This window comes from Oryza sativa, chromosome 12 (assembly GCF_034140825.1).
Source record: "Oryza sativa Japonica Group chromosome 12, ASM3414082v1".
Taxonomy (NCBI): Eukaryota; Viridiplantae; Streptophyta; class Magnoliopsida; order Poales; family Poaceae; genus Oryza; species Oryza sativa.
The window spans coordinates 1,271,250-1,286,497 of record NC_089046.1 but is presented as its reverse complement, the minus strand read 5'-3'; the positions used below and the strand labels follow the sequence as shown (position 1 = coordinate 1,286,497).

Here is a 15,248-nt window from a genome sequence, read left to right as displayed (position 1 = left end):
GAATGCAATTAAACATGCTATATGAATGAAACAAATGTGAGAAGCTATGCCAAAATAAATACATTAGTGTATATAACATTTTCAGAAATAGAGGAATATTATATCTTTGGTATTGCTATGGCTTGTTGACGTTGCCTTAGACTTACCAACAGAAGGACCTGCACATTTTCTCTTATCACTTTTCAAAACATTAGCCTCAAACAACTTCTTTATGGAACCCTATATTCCACAAGGCACAAGACAATCTACATTTCTAGTTCTCTTTCCTACGGTTCCATTATTCTCCTTAATGGCGGGAGCCATTTTTTCTGATGTGATAGTTGCATTCCCTTTCATCACTTTTAGTTCTAATGATCATCTTTTTTGAAGGGTGAGTAGAGTGGGTTGACATCTTGTCAATGCCTGATGGCTCGAACACTGTCACTAAGAATTGTGATCGTTTATCATAAGTGAAGACTAAAAATTGACCACACTGAATGGAGTTATCTGTAACGAATTATTTCCACCAATGCAAAAAAAAAAGTAATCCCTCGAAATTCCAAAGTGTCAGCTCCACAATCCATGTATTACTAATTTGATTAGCCAGGGAAACCATTCTAGTAGGTTGACTCTAAAGTAACTGGTTGAATGATGATGGAATTTTCTACATTGTGCCAAAGTATAAAACTTATCTAAAACCAATAAAGTAGTCCTGGCATCATAGCCTCAATGATGCAAAATATAGATCTTATATGATACATGACTAAAAACACTAGATATGTAGAAACCAACAAAGGTGAAAAACCTTCCTCTGATTAATGAAATTCATCCCTTTCATGATTAATAAAACTAATAGTCAAACCCTTCGAAGGTGGGCCATGTTGTTTAAGAAATGCTATTAGAACATACCTAATCACTAAACAAGGTAAAATCAAGATGTTTTTGTTGATCATGAAATTCAGACGATGCGGTGCAAATCATGAGCTACATATCAAAACGAAGAACCTCAATTCCTTACTCTTGAGAACAATCGTAGTGTATAAGGCTACCAACAAATCTAAGCGAGGCACTCACACTCAAGAATATGCATAAACCACAACATAATCTCACACATCTATTTTTGAAATGTATATCCCACTTTTTTGTGTAATTAATTAATACACCACATTTTTTAGGTTGGGTAGAAATTATTCAATATCAAGAGATATTGGATCAAGTTGGTATATTTATTCCAACATATACAAAAACAAAAGAGAATCGATTTCATTAGAATTGTTCAACAATCCATAACAAGATTTCAGTATGGAATCAAACATCCATGTTGGGGCTGAAACGCATCACCAAAATAAATCCTACTAAGTTGTGAATTGAGCACAATCAACAATTATGGAATTCACACAAACAAACAAATGGATATGTCTATGCTACAAGGAAATAGTCACTTTAGTGCTTAAACACATATCAAAAATTAAATACTACTGAATAGTGAACCAAACACAATTGACATCTCCAAGATTCACAAAAAGGAACAAATTAAAAATATAGCTACCCTTCAACCAAAACAAGCACTTTAAGCAAGTAATAAAAATGTATACTCCTACATCATTAATCAAACAAACATAATTAGCATATGCAAGATTTTTTTTTTAAAAAACAAATGCATATAACTGTCAGGGTTATGGATACCACATACCTAATAGTAGTTGACTAAATCTCGGCAGGACCCACCACATACCATGTCTTATACGGAAACAACCTTCAGATATAGGAGGAGTTCCGCATAAGGAAGGATGACCAGAGTTCTACATAGAAACGATAAGGACTACTCGGATTGTATCCATATTGGTTTCCCTAGTTCTACTTGGACAAGGGGACACCTATGGGTATAAATACAAGGCCCCTAGGAGGAGAGGGAAGAATCAACATACACAAAACAACAGAAACCACAACATACAAGCCAACATACGCCAAGACAAGACGCCGGATATCGACTTTAGAGATAGGCATGGCTAGTCCCCTATGGTGCCTACAGATACCATCAGGAGAGATATAGCGTTGTCTCTGATCTCGCCGGATGCGAACTCGAGGAGGAAAGCTACCCTGTTGTCGACTACGAGTCAGACCTTCAGACCGCCATGTCGACAACAGTTAGATAGGCTACCCCAAATATTGTACTGGTGTGATTATGATGAATAAGAGCAACAACCGGCTTCGACCAACAGGATATAGGGTTATTACCTGACAATTCAGGGGTCCAAACCTGTATAAAAATCCTCGTCCCCATCTCTTTTACCTCAGTCTCGCGTATATCCTAGTACCAACGATCCCCATACTATGCAAATACCGGAATCGCGACATCAAACGTCGACAATAACTACCTTGCAATTAAACATGCATATTATAGCTCAGACACATGATATATATACACCTAAATCATAAATTGATACTAGCACATTTAATCAACATCTATTGGAAGTGTATATAACCATAGTACCTCCTGGTTAACATTTTTACATAAAAGTGATGATGAAAAGTGTAAGTTGGGTGTAATGTGAATGTGGGTCCATTTAGCGGGTAGAGTGGACTATTGTTGATTTTGTCTCTCGAGTGTTACATGTAATATTAGAACTTCAACCCGTGTTACACAAGTGTGCGTGTGTGTTAGCCCGTGGAGGGGGACACGACGCATAGGCACAATGCCGTAGCACCGAGGGGATATCCTGGAAATTTGGCTGTTGGGTAGCGGTGAGTTGCTAGGGCATCAACCCATGAGGGAGTGAGAGTGTAAAATCCAGCCCATTTAGTCTGTTTCGGTCCGTGACTCTTCTTGTTCCGGTTTAGACCCAAGTGTTCGTTTGGTGGAAGAGCTCCACATGGAGAGTGTAGATAGATTTGGGTCAACTTATATACCCAGTTCATTTCAAGCATATATAGTACCTCCAGGTTAATGCTTTTAGAAACGAGAACAAAGGTATAAATAGAGTGCTATGTGAAGGGCATGGAAGGCCTACTCAGAGTATAGAGTGGGACTAATACAGATTTGGACGTCATAGTTGCGCCCGCGGTTGCCCAATGTCGAAGTTGTCTTTTGTTTAAGTGTCTATTTATAAAATAAGTTTTTAAAAAGAGTTAAAATGTAAAAAATCAAGTGAGATCATCTCCCGTCCCGGACAGACATATTAACAATTAAACGTTCTTAGTTAATGGCACATTGATTAATTAATTAATTAATTGATGATAATGATGATTTAATAGGATTTTCTTAAAAAAAATCTAAGCATTAATTTAATAGGATTTGACGAGGAATGGAAGGCGTGATAGATGATGAGCCAATTCGGTAGGACGATTGGTTGCTTGACGAAAGAAGATGGCGTGTCGCACTCCACAGAGATTAGAGTAAATTCCCTGTATAGCCTTAAAAACTCACTCAAACCCTTTCATATCCTTGAAATTTATTTGATCCCTTCTCTACCCCTGAAATTTCAATTTGATCCCTTCCATGCCCTTCCCGTTATATTTTCCTTTATTTCACTATTAAGTTTGGTTGCAAATGTCTTTTATGCCCTTGAGGATTTAGGTTTGAATATATGCTTGAAAAGCAATTGAAAATTTTGTTTGAGTGCACAATATGTGCATTTTACGAAACTAATGAGACAAAATAATTAGTGCAAGAAATTTTGACATAAAATTTGAAAATAAAACAAATTTAATAAATAGAATTTTTTATTTGAAATTTCAATAGGACAATGGATTTTTTTTATCGGAGTATTCATAAAAATATATCGTGAGCATTGGTAGTCCTATCTTTATATGGATGCTCCTAATTTTTTATGACTTTTTTAAAAATAAAATAAATACATATTTTTTATTTCATTATCTAAAAATAAATTTTGTCATAGATAATGTATCGCACAATAAACACACAACTATAATAGTCTCATACAGCAAGCTTTTACATTTTCAATAATGTAATTTATAAATTTCTATGTTCATCAAAAGGGTAAAATTGTCATTTTATAGAAATTAGACGGTCAACTGACGGGAGAGGTATAGAAGGGATCAAAATCAAATTTTGGATGCATACAAGGAGGTAAACAAAATTCAGAGATATAGAAGGGATTAGCTAAAATTGTAGGGGTATATAAGGGATTTTCTCTAGAGATTATGGTGAGACCTATACATTACAGCTCCATGCATGCATATTCAAGATTTAATTAAATCACCAAGTCCTACAACAAAAAGAATGCAGATTTGATAACCAAAATTCAAAGGGCGGTGTGACGCGCACGCACCACCGCGCATGTAAAAAGGAAAAAAAGAAAAAAAGAATCAATTGTTATTTGATCCCCCGGCCGGCCTTCCCCTTATTTTGTTCTTTTCTTTTCTAGTGTTACTTTCAAACCCAATTCTTGTGTGGGTATTACCTGAACTGCAGGGCATAAACAACCTAACCTGATCATACATGTAATGATGTAACGCCGTCCTTGCAGCGAGATCTCCTTTTTGTCAAGATGCATTTCCCAGTTCTTAGATGCATATTGGGTGGTATCGTTGGATTTACGAGGAACTCTACAGTTTGTTCACTTTGATGTTATTTTCAACTTTACTAAATTTTGGTAAAGTTATCAAAAAAAAAATAGCTACATTTAGTTTACTGCTAAATTTTGGTAACTAGAGCATATAAGAAATCCTGCCAAAATTTTGACAAGTTGCTTAAATTTTAGTAAGTTTTTTTTTTTGACATCAAATGAACGAAGTCCTACATTTGGTTTTGGTGGCCACGACGAGTTGAGGATGCAAGCGCCAAGCGGGGATGCCGGTCAGCCACACGTGACACGTACGTCCGGCAACTATAGCTGCCGTGAACAGACCGGGCCGGCGACATGACGTACGTAGCCGCTGCCTGCCCTGGGCCTAGGCCGGTTGTGCAACCGCCTGGGCCCAGGCCGGAAGGGGGCCCAGGCGGCAGCCCACATCATAGCGCAGCGCCCAGGCCGGGGAGCGCCGAGCGCGCGTCGCTTCGTCGTCTACTCGTCTCGTCGCCGAACCCCAAGTCGCGAATGCCCTAGTTCCTTACGCGCCGAGCGACGGAGCGAGACGCCATCAGCCAAGCTGCCGGTGCCTGCAGCCCTGCCTGTGCGGCTGTGTTTCCTGGATCCTGAAGGTACGTAGGTCACAGTCTCACAGAAGTGCCTCTATCGATTTCAATTCATTGTTGAATTATAGTTTCAATTATTTATAAGGTATTTATACCACTTTATTTCTACTATGGCCTTTTTAGTTGTAATTATATTATCGTTTATTATTTATAGAGAATAAATTATTATATTGCAACCTACAAATTGCTTTATTTATTATCTATCATACTATAAATGTTTAATTTGTGTCACTATATGGTATATGTGCTTAATATATATATATATATATATATATATATATATATATATATATATATATATATATATATATATATATATATATATATATATATATATATATATATATATATATATATATATATATATTACAAGTAAAAAATAGCTTTAACTTCTTAAGGCTTTATAGTGTAAGTTAATTACTGGCTCTGTACGCCGCTTGCAAGCTCCGCCGTTTGTGTGTAATGGGGTTTCCCAAATCGCCGGGGCCAGAGTTACCGCGCCCCGGCAGTAAGCACGGTTACCGCGCGGTAACCGCGGTAACCGTGAAAAACCGTACAAAACCGTGCAAAATTTATCAAAAATTCAAATTATTTTTTAAATTTATTTAAATTTAAGGAGGTTACCGCGGTATTTATATTACCGTACCCCCGCGGTAAGCCCGGTAACCACGGTAACCGCGCGGTTACCGGCGGTAAGTCGAACCCTGGTGTGTATACGTACATAACACAATCCACTTGCATTGAGCCATTTAACACTACACACAACCCCAGATTCCTGGATGGATGATAGTTCTGTAGTATATATGACGACAGTCACTGTTAATTAATTTCATACTCGCTATATTATTGGTCCTTCCTTTTGTCTGGAATGCTGATTCCTAAATCGATGATTAACGAGTCAGTGTTACTACTACTTTCCCACCTTGCCCTCACTACCTACCCACCTTATGTAGCAGCCACAGGGACAATCAGGTACTTGCTCACTCAACTCTCTGGTCCAAGTCCAGCCATCAACCCAGCTACCTGATCAATCTCCTTTAAAACGGTAGCTGAGAGCCTTCCTAACCTGCTTCCCTTCATCAATTCTGATAGCTCCTCTTCCCCTCAAGTGCAATTATTCCCATTAATTAATTCGCTCCATTCCTGCACAATTAAAGTTAGCAGCAGCTAGCTAAGCCAAGCTGTGCTAGGAGAAATGGAGAGGCCGGGTGATGAACATGATGACTGCAGGACGGCTCCTCTGCTGGAGCCTAAGCACGCTCATGGCGAAGGCAGCAACAACGACAAGCAAGAAGAAGATGAAGAGGAGGTTGGGTCGTTGGGGCCGCGGGTGTTGGTGGAGAGCAAGAAGCTGTGGGTGGTGGCGGGTCCTTCCATCTGCGCGCGCTTCTCCACCTTCGGCGTCACCGTCATCAGCCAAGCCTTCATCGGCCACATCGGCGCCACCGAGCTCGCCGGATACGCTCTCGTCTCCACCGTCCTCATGCGCTTCAGCGGCGGCATCCTCGTAACTATCCTCTCTACCCACTACACTTAATACTATTTAATTACATTTTGTGTTTAAACTAATTTAAACTTTGTTTTCCAAATTTTCCATCAAATAACTCTCAAACTTTGCTCGATTTGATTTTTACTGTATTTTTTTCAAGTTGAGATTTATATTTTAAAGTGTACATAAGTGCGAGTCTATGAGAAATGGATAGTGTGGGCATATAGTCATGTTAGAAAAAAAAATCTAACGGTCAAAGTAATGGAAAGTGTATTGATGGGGAAAAAAATATCAGACATGTCAGAGAGATGAGGCAACATTTAATGTCACGGAAGGGATCCAAAATATTCAGAGGCACATAAAAAAATTTTCTTTTTTAAAAAAGACACAATTCGTACTGTAAGAACTAAATTATGTGAGACCTATGTATTTTTTGTTTAGAAAGGGGCCATCCGACTAATTCAAAGCATCCCTTAATGTTTGAAGCGGACTCTTAGTTCAGCCACCCCCTCTTAATCATTGCATTGTCTTTATGCATTAGTTATATACTTGTGTGCTCTTCATGACTTCAAGTACAAATAAGCTCGTAAGATATCTGTGTTAGCTAGCTCTGGAACAATAGCAGACTGCCAAGTTTTTATATATCTAGATATTTTTTAAGGAAGCACAGCAGGGAGGGAGGCCCTACAGTAATATATTTTATTGATCTTTATCTCCTCATTTAGTCCAAATATTAAAAGGAGGAGCTCAGTCTTAAACAGATATCTCCCGGAAGAAAAGGTGGGAGGTTTCTGCTCAAGATGAAGTTATTTCTTATCTTCCAAATACACTAGACAGAAGTTAAGAATTTATCGATGAAGCTGTAACCCACATATTGGTTTTTAGCCTTAGCCATCATAATTTAAGTTCCCATCACGGTATTCCAACTAAATCCAATTGAAGCTCAACATGAAGATGAAAATGGACGTGTGAAACAAATGTTGCATTGTTTCAATGACCCCTTGATTACATAACACACATACTAGGTCATACTTTGGTGGAGCAATTTTTTATGATCTCGCATATATCGTGTGTTCAATCTATTCATAAGAAGTAGCAATCCAAAAACTTTAACTTTTGAAGTGCACTTACTCTTCCATAACCAAATAAAATGTGGAGGCTAGACGGATGTAATTAAAGATCAGATAGAAGAATTTCTGAAAGGCATAGTTCATGTTTCCCCATATATACTTCCACTGATCAGCAGTGTGATCCAATTCCAAGTTTAGGAGTTTGTTTGACTATCGAGAAACCTCATCATATGTTTTCCGAGATGATGGCAGATTAAAATTATCATCCAGATCAGTAGATACAAACACTTTGACAGAGGCCTCCTTATTAGAAGCAAAGGAATATAGCCTTAGATATACATTGCATGGAGGTGGCTAGTGAGACCACATATCTTCCTAGAAGGTGCAGGCAGTTCCCTTATGTAAGATACATCTAGGAATTCCTCTAAAGTGGATGCTTGTTTTACAAACATCATTCCACCAGAAGGACTCTTTTGGGATAGTTAAATTAGGCACTAGGTAGACATAATACTTATTCTAAATCAGTTTTACCTAAGGCAAGTCCTTATTGTTATAAAATTTGTTCAAGTGTTTCATGAGCGGTGCCTAATTTTGGATTGTCAAGTTAATGGCCTCCTCTTCTCCTTTAACTTAGTCTGCAAACCTTATGCCAAGCAGCCAGGAATTGTTTTTGGAGTTGATCATATCTGACTATTTCCATAAGCAGTGCTTTCTCCCTATCAATGCTCTCAATCACAGACTTTGGTATCAAAAGATACCTTACTACAAGTAATGATGACCTCTTTATATTTTAGACTTTTACTAACAATTAATTTCTAGATGTAATCTTATCTTCTATATATGCATAAAAACACATTATAAATTGCTCACCTTAAATGCACATTGTTGTAAACTGCAGCTAGGCATGGCAAGTGCATTGGAAACATTGTGTGGGCAATCATATGGCGCCAAGCAATACCACATGTTGGGCATCTATCTACAACGTTCATGGATAGTTCTCTTGTGTTGTGCAGTCCTCCTCCTCCCGATATACCTCTTCACCACTCCACTCCTAATTTTTCTTGGCCAGGATCCTAAGATCGCTGCTATGGCCGGCACTATTTCATTGTGGTATATCCCTGTTATGATATCCAATGTTGGGAACTTCACGCTCCAAATGTACCTACAAGCACAGAGCAAGAACATGATTGTCACTTATCTTGCCATGCTCAATCTTGGGCTTCACCTTTTCCTATCATGGCTTTTAACGGTCCAGTTCCACCTTGGCCTTGCTGGGGTCATGGGCTCCATGGTCATTGCCTACTGGATTCCAGTATTTGGTCAGCTTGCTTTTGTCTTCTTTGGTGGTTGCCCTCTAACATGGACAGGATTCTCATCTGCTGCTTTTACTGAACTCGGTGCTATTGTCAAGCTTTCACTGTCTTCTGGAGTGATGCTTTGGTAAGTAACAATTGTGTTTATGCATACATATGAAATTTCAGATATGCAATATGTTAGATGCTAAATGTCGACCAACATATTGTTTAGAGCTAATTAATTGCTCATGTGGTTTATTCTTTTTTCTTTCTCATTTGCCTTTCAGTGTGGAATTATGGTACAACACAATTTTGGTTCTCCTCACTGGTTATATGAAGAATGCAGAGATTGCTCTTGATGCTCTTTCAATATGGTAATATATTCCTCTTTCAATTGTTGCATAATGGTTTAGACAATAAAAGGTGGGGTATTTGCAAATTTGCCACTGGTTTTTTCAATATTGCAAGGATGCCACTCAAATGACAGTTCTAATGGCATTTTTGCAATTTTCTAGTGGCAGTTTTGCAATAACGATTCAAAGTAGTGGTAAATTTGCAATTGCCCCATAAAAGGTAGATCATGTTTGTGGGTACATCATTGTATTGTTCTTTGTTGTTCCTTTAGCAGTTGAAAAACTTGCTTATTGAGCATTATTGTTTTTCCATATGTAGCCTTAATATCAATGGTTGGGAGATGATGATTTCTATAGGGTTTTTATCTGCAACAGGGTAACTTAGTGATCTTACTTGTTACATGCTAAGTGGTTCATTTGATCAATCAATCATGTCAGATAAATTTCATTTGACATACCTATACATGTACATTTCTAGAGTGCGGGTGGCAAATGAACTTGGAGCTGGAAGCGCAAGAAGGGCTAAGTTTGCCATTTTCAATGTGGTCACCACTTCTTTCTCGATAGGATTTATGTTGTTTGTGCTCTTCCTTATCTTTCGTGGAAGGCTTGCATACATATTTACTGAAAGTAAGGTAGTAGCAGATGCAGTTGCGGAGCTTTCTCCCTTGCTAGCCTTCTCCATTTTGTTGAATAGTATTCAACCAGTGCTCTCAGGTATGGTATTCCATTTAAAAGAATAGTATATATATCAATATAATTTGAAATTGCACATTGGAATTATAATATTTTATAATCATCTGTAGGTGTCGCTGTTGGATCAGGTTGGCAAAGTGTAGTTGCCTATGTTAATGTTACATCATATTACTTGTTCGGTATCCCTATTGGTGTAATACTAGGCTATGTGCTAGGATTTCAAGTAAAGGTGAGGAGCCAATTGATAAAATTTCATTAGTCAATTTGGGACTTAAATTGTGTTTCTCAATTCCATTTGTTGTTTCTATAGGGCATTTGGATTGGTATGCTTCTTGGTACGCTAGTCCAGACTATTGTGCTTCTATTTATCACTCTTAGAACTGATTGGGAAAAACAGGTATGTTAATTGCTCACAATTTTCCTTATCTTTTTTTTTATTAAATCTCTTAACCCACATAGCATGTGGGTCTCTCTAGATTTTTTTTCTCATTTAATGATGTGTTTCATGTTCTTTTTTCTAGGTAGAGATTGCTCGACAGAGATTAAACCGCTGGTCTATGGATGAGAATGGGAGACAACAGAATCCGGGTGAAAATCCATGATCTAAAACTTCTGCACACTTGTAATGAATTATGGTGATCTATGAATCAGCTTGTTCTAATGGGATTGCCCTCAGAGTTTAAGATCCTTCAAGGTGACATCATCCTTCAATGAACCTATAAATGGCTTGGAATGATGTTTTTCCCCATGTGTCACACCATGGAAAAACCGTGATGTTATTGAAGGAACCTTATATATATATGGTCGTAAATTATCCATTTTTACCGGGTTATCGAAACTATTGTAGCAAATGCTTGACCATTATGAGTTTTACATATTTTTTTTGCATTTGTTGGAAGAGCATGCATATGCTTGCATGTGAATTGATTGTACCCTTTGGCTTTGTATCTACATTTGACTAAATTTATTGACTAAACTAGTATCAAATAAGGGAAAATTGTCCACACTAAAGAGTGGTGGAACACCTCTTTATTTTTTTACTAGATGATAGTTTTTGCCAGATTATGTTTTCGGACAAAAGGTTTCCTGGAGATAGTAATGATTGCTTGCTGGTATCTTTGAAAGAAGTGTAATTCTCATATCTTTCAGCATAGATCACCAAATATAGACAGATGGTTAGCAAGCTTTAAAAATAAAATTCTCTTGCATATTTGCATTCTGAATAATACTACCAAAGAGATAGTTTTAGAGACTTTGGTGGTGTTTGAATCTCCTGAAGATGAAGATTAAGTGTTTTACGCAAAGATGAAGATGAAGATTATGTCGACGTTTGATGTCGCGATTCCGGTATTTGCATAGTATGGGGATCGTTGGTACTAAGATATATGCGAGATTGTAATAAAAGAGATGGGGACGAGGATTTTTATACAAGTTCGGGCCCCTGAATTGTCAGGTAATAACCCTACTTCTGTTGGCCGAAGCCGGTCGTTGCTCTTATTCACCATAATCACACCAGTACAATATTTGGGGTAGCCTATCTAACTGTTGTCGACTTGGCGGTCTGAAGTACTGACTCGTAGTCGACAATAGGGTAGCCTTCCTACTCGAATCCGCATCCGGCGAGATCAAAGACAACGCTATGTCTCTCCTATCAGTATCCGTAGATACTGTAGGGGACTAGCCATGCTTATCTTTGAAGTCGATATCCGGCGTCTTGTCTTAGCGTATGTTTGCTTGTATGTTGATCTTATGTCTTGATCTATTGTTCCGTGTCCCCTCTTCTCCTAGGGGCCTTGTATTTATACCCATAGGTGTCCCCTTGTCCAAGTAGAACTAGGGAAACCAATATGGATACAATCCGAGTAGTCCTTGTCGTTTCCATGTAGAACTCTACTTATCCTTCCTTATGTGGAACTCCTCCTATATCCGAAGGTTATTTTCCGTATAAGACATGGTATGTGGTGGGTCCTGCCGAGATTTAGTCAACTACTATTAGGTATGTGGTATCTATAACCCTGACAAATTAAGTGTTTGACGCAAAACGAGGTGGTAATAACGTATGATTAATTAAGTTTTAATTACTACTCTCTCCGTTTCAAAATGTTTGACACCGTTGACTTTTTAGTACGTGTTTGACCATTCGTCTTATTCAAAAAATTTAAGTAATTATTTATTCTTTTCATATCATTTGATTCATTGTTAAATATACTTTCATGTACACATATAGTTTTACATATTTCACAAAATTTTTTTTGAATAAGACGAACGGTCAAACATGTACTAAAAAGTCAACGGTGTCAAACATTTTGAAACGGAGGGAGTACAAACTTGAAAAATGGCTTAATATAATGTTTAGCAGTTTGAAAAGCATGTCATCAAAATCCAAAACTTTATCCACTCCTTGCAGTGGAAATGAACCGGACCTTTATAACATTTTGAGCTTTACTCTTTCCGATATGCAATTTGTATCCCTAAACATCCTTTTTATTTCTTGCCACTTTAAGCTAGGTAGCTAAATGGAAGACATATTATATATGCACAAACACCACACTCATACACATGTGAATGCGTCCTTTAATATGTGCCAAAAGAGATGGAAACCACTTAACCACATCAAATTGTTGCCTCATTAAATTTCTATTTAAAGTGCACCTATGTGTGCTTAATATCTATGTACACCAGGATTTAAATACTGGTGCTCAATCTTTCTCTTATATATAAATATAACCTTTGAATCACCAAATTGACATCCAATAATTCACATATTTACATTTTGGTCTTAGGGTGAAAAATTTAGACTACAAATAATTCAGTGATTCGTAAGGAAAAAGTGAAAAAATATATTGGTGAACTTATAAATGAATATATAAAAGTAAGGCTAACGAGTTTTGCAATATAGTTAAAAACTTAAGCCATGTTTGGTAGAGCTATGGATCTCTGATCCACGGTAGATTTGATGTTTATACGTTGAGTTATAGTGAATTTTATATTTCATTTAAAATAGGAATAAATTGATTTATTCAAATGTTATCTATGTGACCGTAGATCTAGATCAATTTGTGGAGTTAGAAATATTCATCTTCAAGAAATCTCAGATTTAGAGCTGTGCCAAAAAGAACCTTAATATATCGTGCAAGTTTATTTATTTCGTGCAAGTTTATTTTGATGTGCGTTTTTTTTATAGTGACAAATAAAAAAGCTAGGCATGTGATGCATGATAAAAATATAAAACAAGTTAGATATATACGTGTAACAGGTTGCTGCTTATTAGCTCATGATTTCCCGACGCTAAACCGGGAACAGGGACGTTTCGGTTGCAGTTAGCTGTTGTCCTTTTCTTTCCCTGCTGCGTTTGGGTATTGATTAGCACCTGATTTATGTTGTTTAATCGTCAGTGGATGGAGTAGCGTAGTTGCAACGTTGTCGTTCACGCTAGAAGCCATCCGTGGCGAGCCAAATTAAGCGCGTATGCATGAATGCATCCATGCTTTCATCTCAAGCGAATTAAACAGAGTAAATCAGAGCCTCTCCTGTGACTGAACCTCACTGTCATATGATGCTCTACAGTAGTATAATTCAGAGTAACAGCGATGACTGTACTGTACTCTACTCGTAATTAAGCTGGAGGGAAGTGAATAAACAAAGCAATGGCAGGTGAAAGCATCCACTTGAATGCGTTTCCTGGGCGTGAATTAATTCCGACAGAAAATGGAGACGATTTTGGGATGTGTTTAGTTCCACGCTAAAATTGAAAGTTTGAAAAAATTAGAACGATGTAACGGAAAAGTTAGAAGTTTACGTGTAGGAAAGTTTGATCTGACGGAAAAGTTAAAATTTAAAGAAAAAGTTAGAATCTAAACAGGTCCCAACAAAGAAATTTTCCCGTGCAATTTTTTGCGGGCTAGTCAAAAGCAGTTGCTAGCTTGATAGAATAATTCGGAGTCAAATCAAAAATAGTAAATCTAGTCTGATATGAAAGCGCTACAGCAACCTGGCAACGTCCATGAGTAGCGTGCATGTATGGTTGGTTGGACGGTGGATGGACGTTGTTCGTGGCCGCTTCCTGAGCAGCGAGCACCACCAACTAGAGCTAGTGTACAGTGCCAAACTTGCTGACACACAGCCATTGACTTGGGAGGGAATCCATTATATACCAATAAGTTTATCATAGGTCTACGATTTACCACTAAGATTCCCAGTTCCGATGAAAACCGGTTGAATTCTGCGAAATTTCGAGTTTTCGACGAGACTCGAAAGCAGAAGCCGTCTGAGATTTTGGTGAGTTTCATTCAAAGTCAAATTTGAATTGATAAAAAAGAAAAAAATCAAATAAAATCTTATAAATAGTATGATATTCATAGAACCTGTTGGGATATAAATTTACGAAAAAATTAATGTATTCCGTGTATTTACTGAAATTTACAGTAGGAAAGAAAAGAATAACGAATAAAAAAAGGAATCTTTTTCTAGTTACCGATTGAAATTTCGATATTTCACTCGGAATTTCGCCAAAGCCGACCGATTTTCGCGAGCTTATCGGCAAATTCAGAGAATTTGTATTCAAATATTGGTTTATGAAATTTGTTTGGAATCTATCGGCTTTCCACCGTATTTCGTGAAAACCGTCATTCCGTCAGAGCCCGAAACGGAAGGCTATCTCGGAATCGTAAACCATATTTACCACTGAATTTATCACGTTCTACAATATGCCGTCGACTTTTGCTTAAGTTTTATGATTTACTATTGTCGTTCAGTTAACCTCCGTTAGCACTGTACAATTTATCCAAATGACAAAAATACCTTGGGACAAAAACCTCCAAAATTTGGACAAAATTTCTGAAATATTAGATTTCAAGTTTTTGGCAAAATTTTGGAGTTTACAATCTTGTGTTTATCATATTATGAACATAAGAGAAGTTCAAAATCTTAAATAACAGTAGTAAAATACCTCAAATGCAAAACGAAATTCAAATCCAAAATACATAATCATTAATTTTGACGCTAAAATACAAATTTTCAATGAATTTTGAAAAATACAAGGGCCACTTTAGAAGATTCTATGCGGTAGAGGGTTAGAAATGGTGTTTTCCTAAATTTAAGGTTTTACGTGTGCACCAAAGATCTCAATACAGGGAGCTGTGCTGATATGTTCCAGAAAGCTCAGGCCCATTCTGCAAAAACCACAGGATTCCTTTCCTTTTTTCCATT

General features: G+C 37.3%; 1 protein-coding gene and 1 pseudogene across 1 annotated transcript; one reads left to right on the top strand and one right to left on the bottom strand.

Moving 5' to 3' along the window:
* Positions 1 to 81: 81 nt before the first annotated feature.
* On the bottom strand, positions 82 to 2,116 carry LOC107279612 (B3 domain-containing protein Os11g0197600-like; annotated as a pseudogene).
* Positions 2,117 to 6,192: 4,076 nt separating this feature from the next.
* LOC4351384 (protein DETOXIFICATION 21) lies at positions 6,193 to 11,100 on the top strand. The gene is made up of 8 exons (XM_015762855.3): positions 6,193 to 6,644; positions 8,595 to 9,136; positions 9,279 to 9,365; positions 9,664 to 9,720; positions 9,823 to 10,061; positions 10,151 to 10,269; positions 10,351 to 10,437; positions 10,562 to 11,100. Exons 1-8 carry the CDS (start codon positions 6,333 to 6,335, stop codon positions 10,640 to 10,642), a joined length of 1,524 nt encoding a protein of 507 aa, XP_015618341.1. The 5' UTR covers positions 6,193 to 6,332; the 3' UTR covers positions 10,643 to 11,100.
* Positions 11,101 to 15,248: the final 4,148 nt, after the last annotated feature.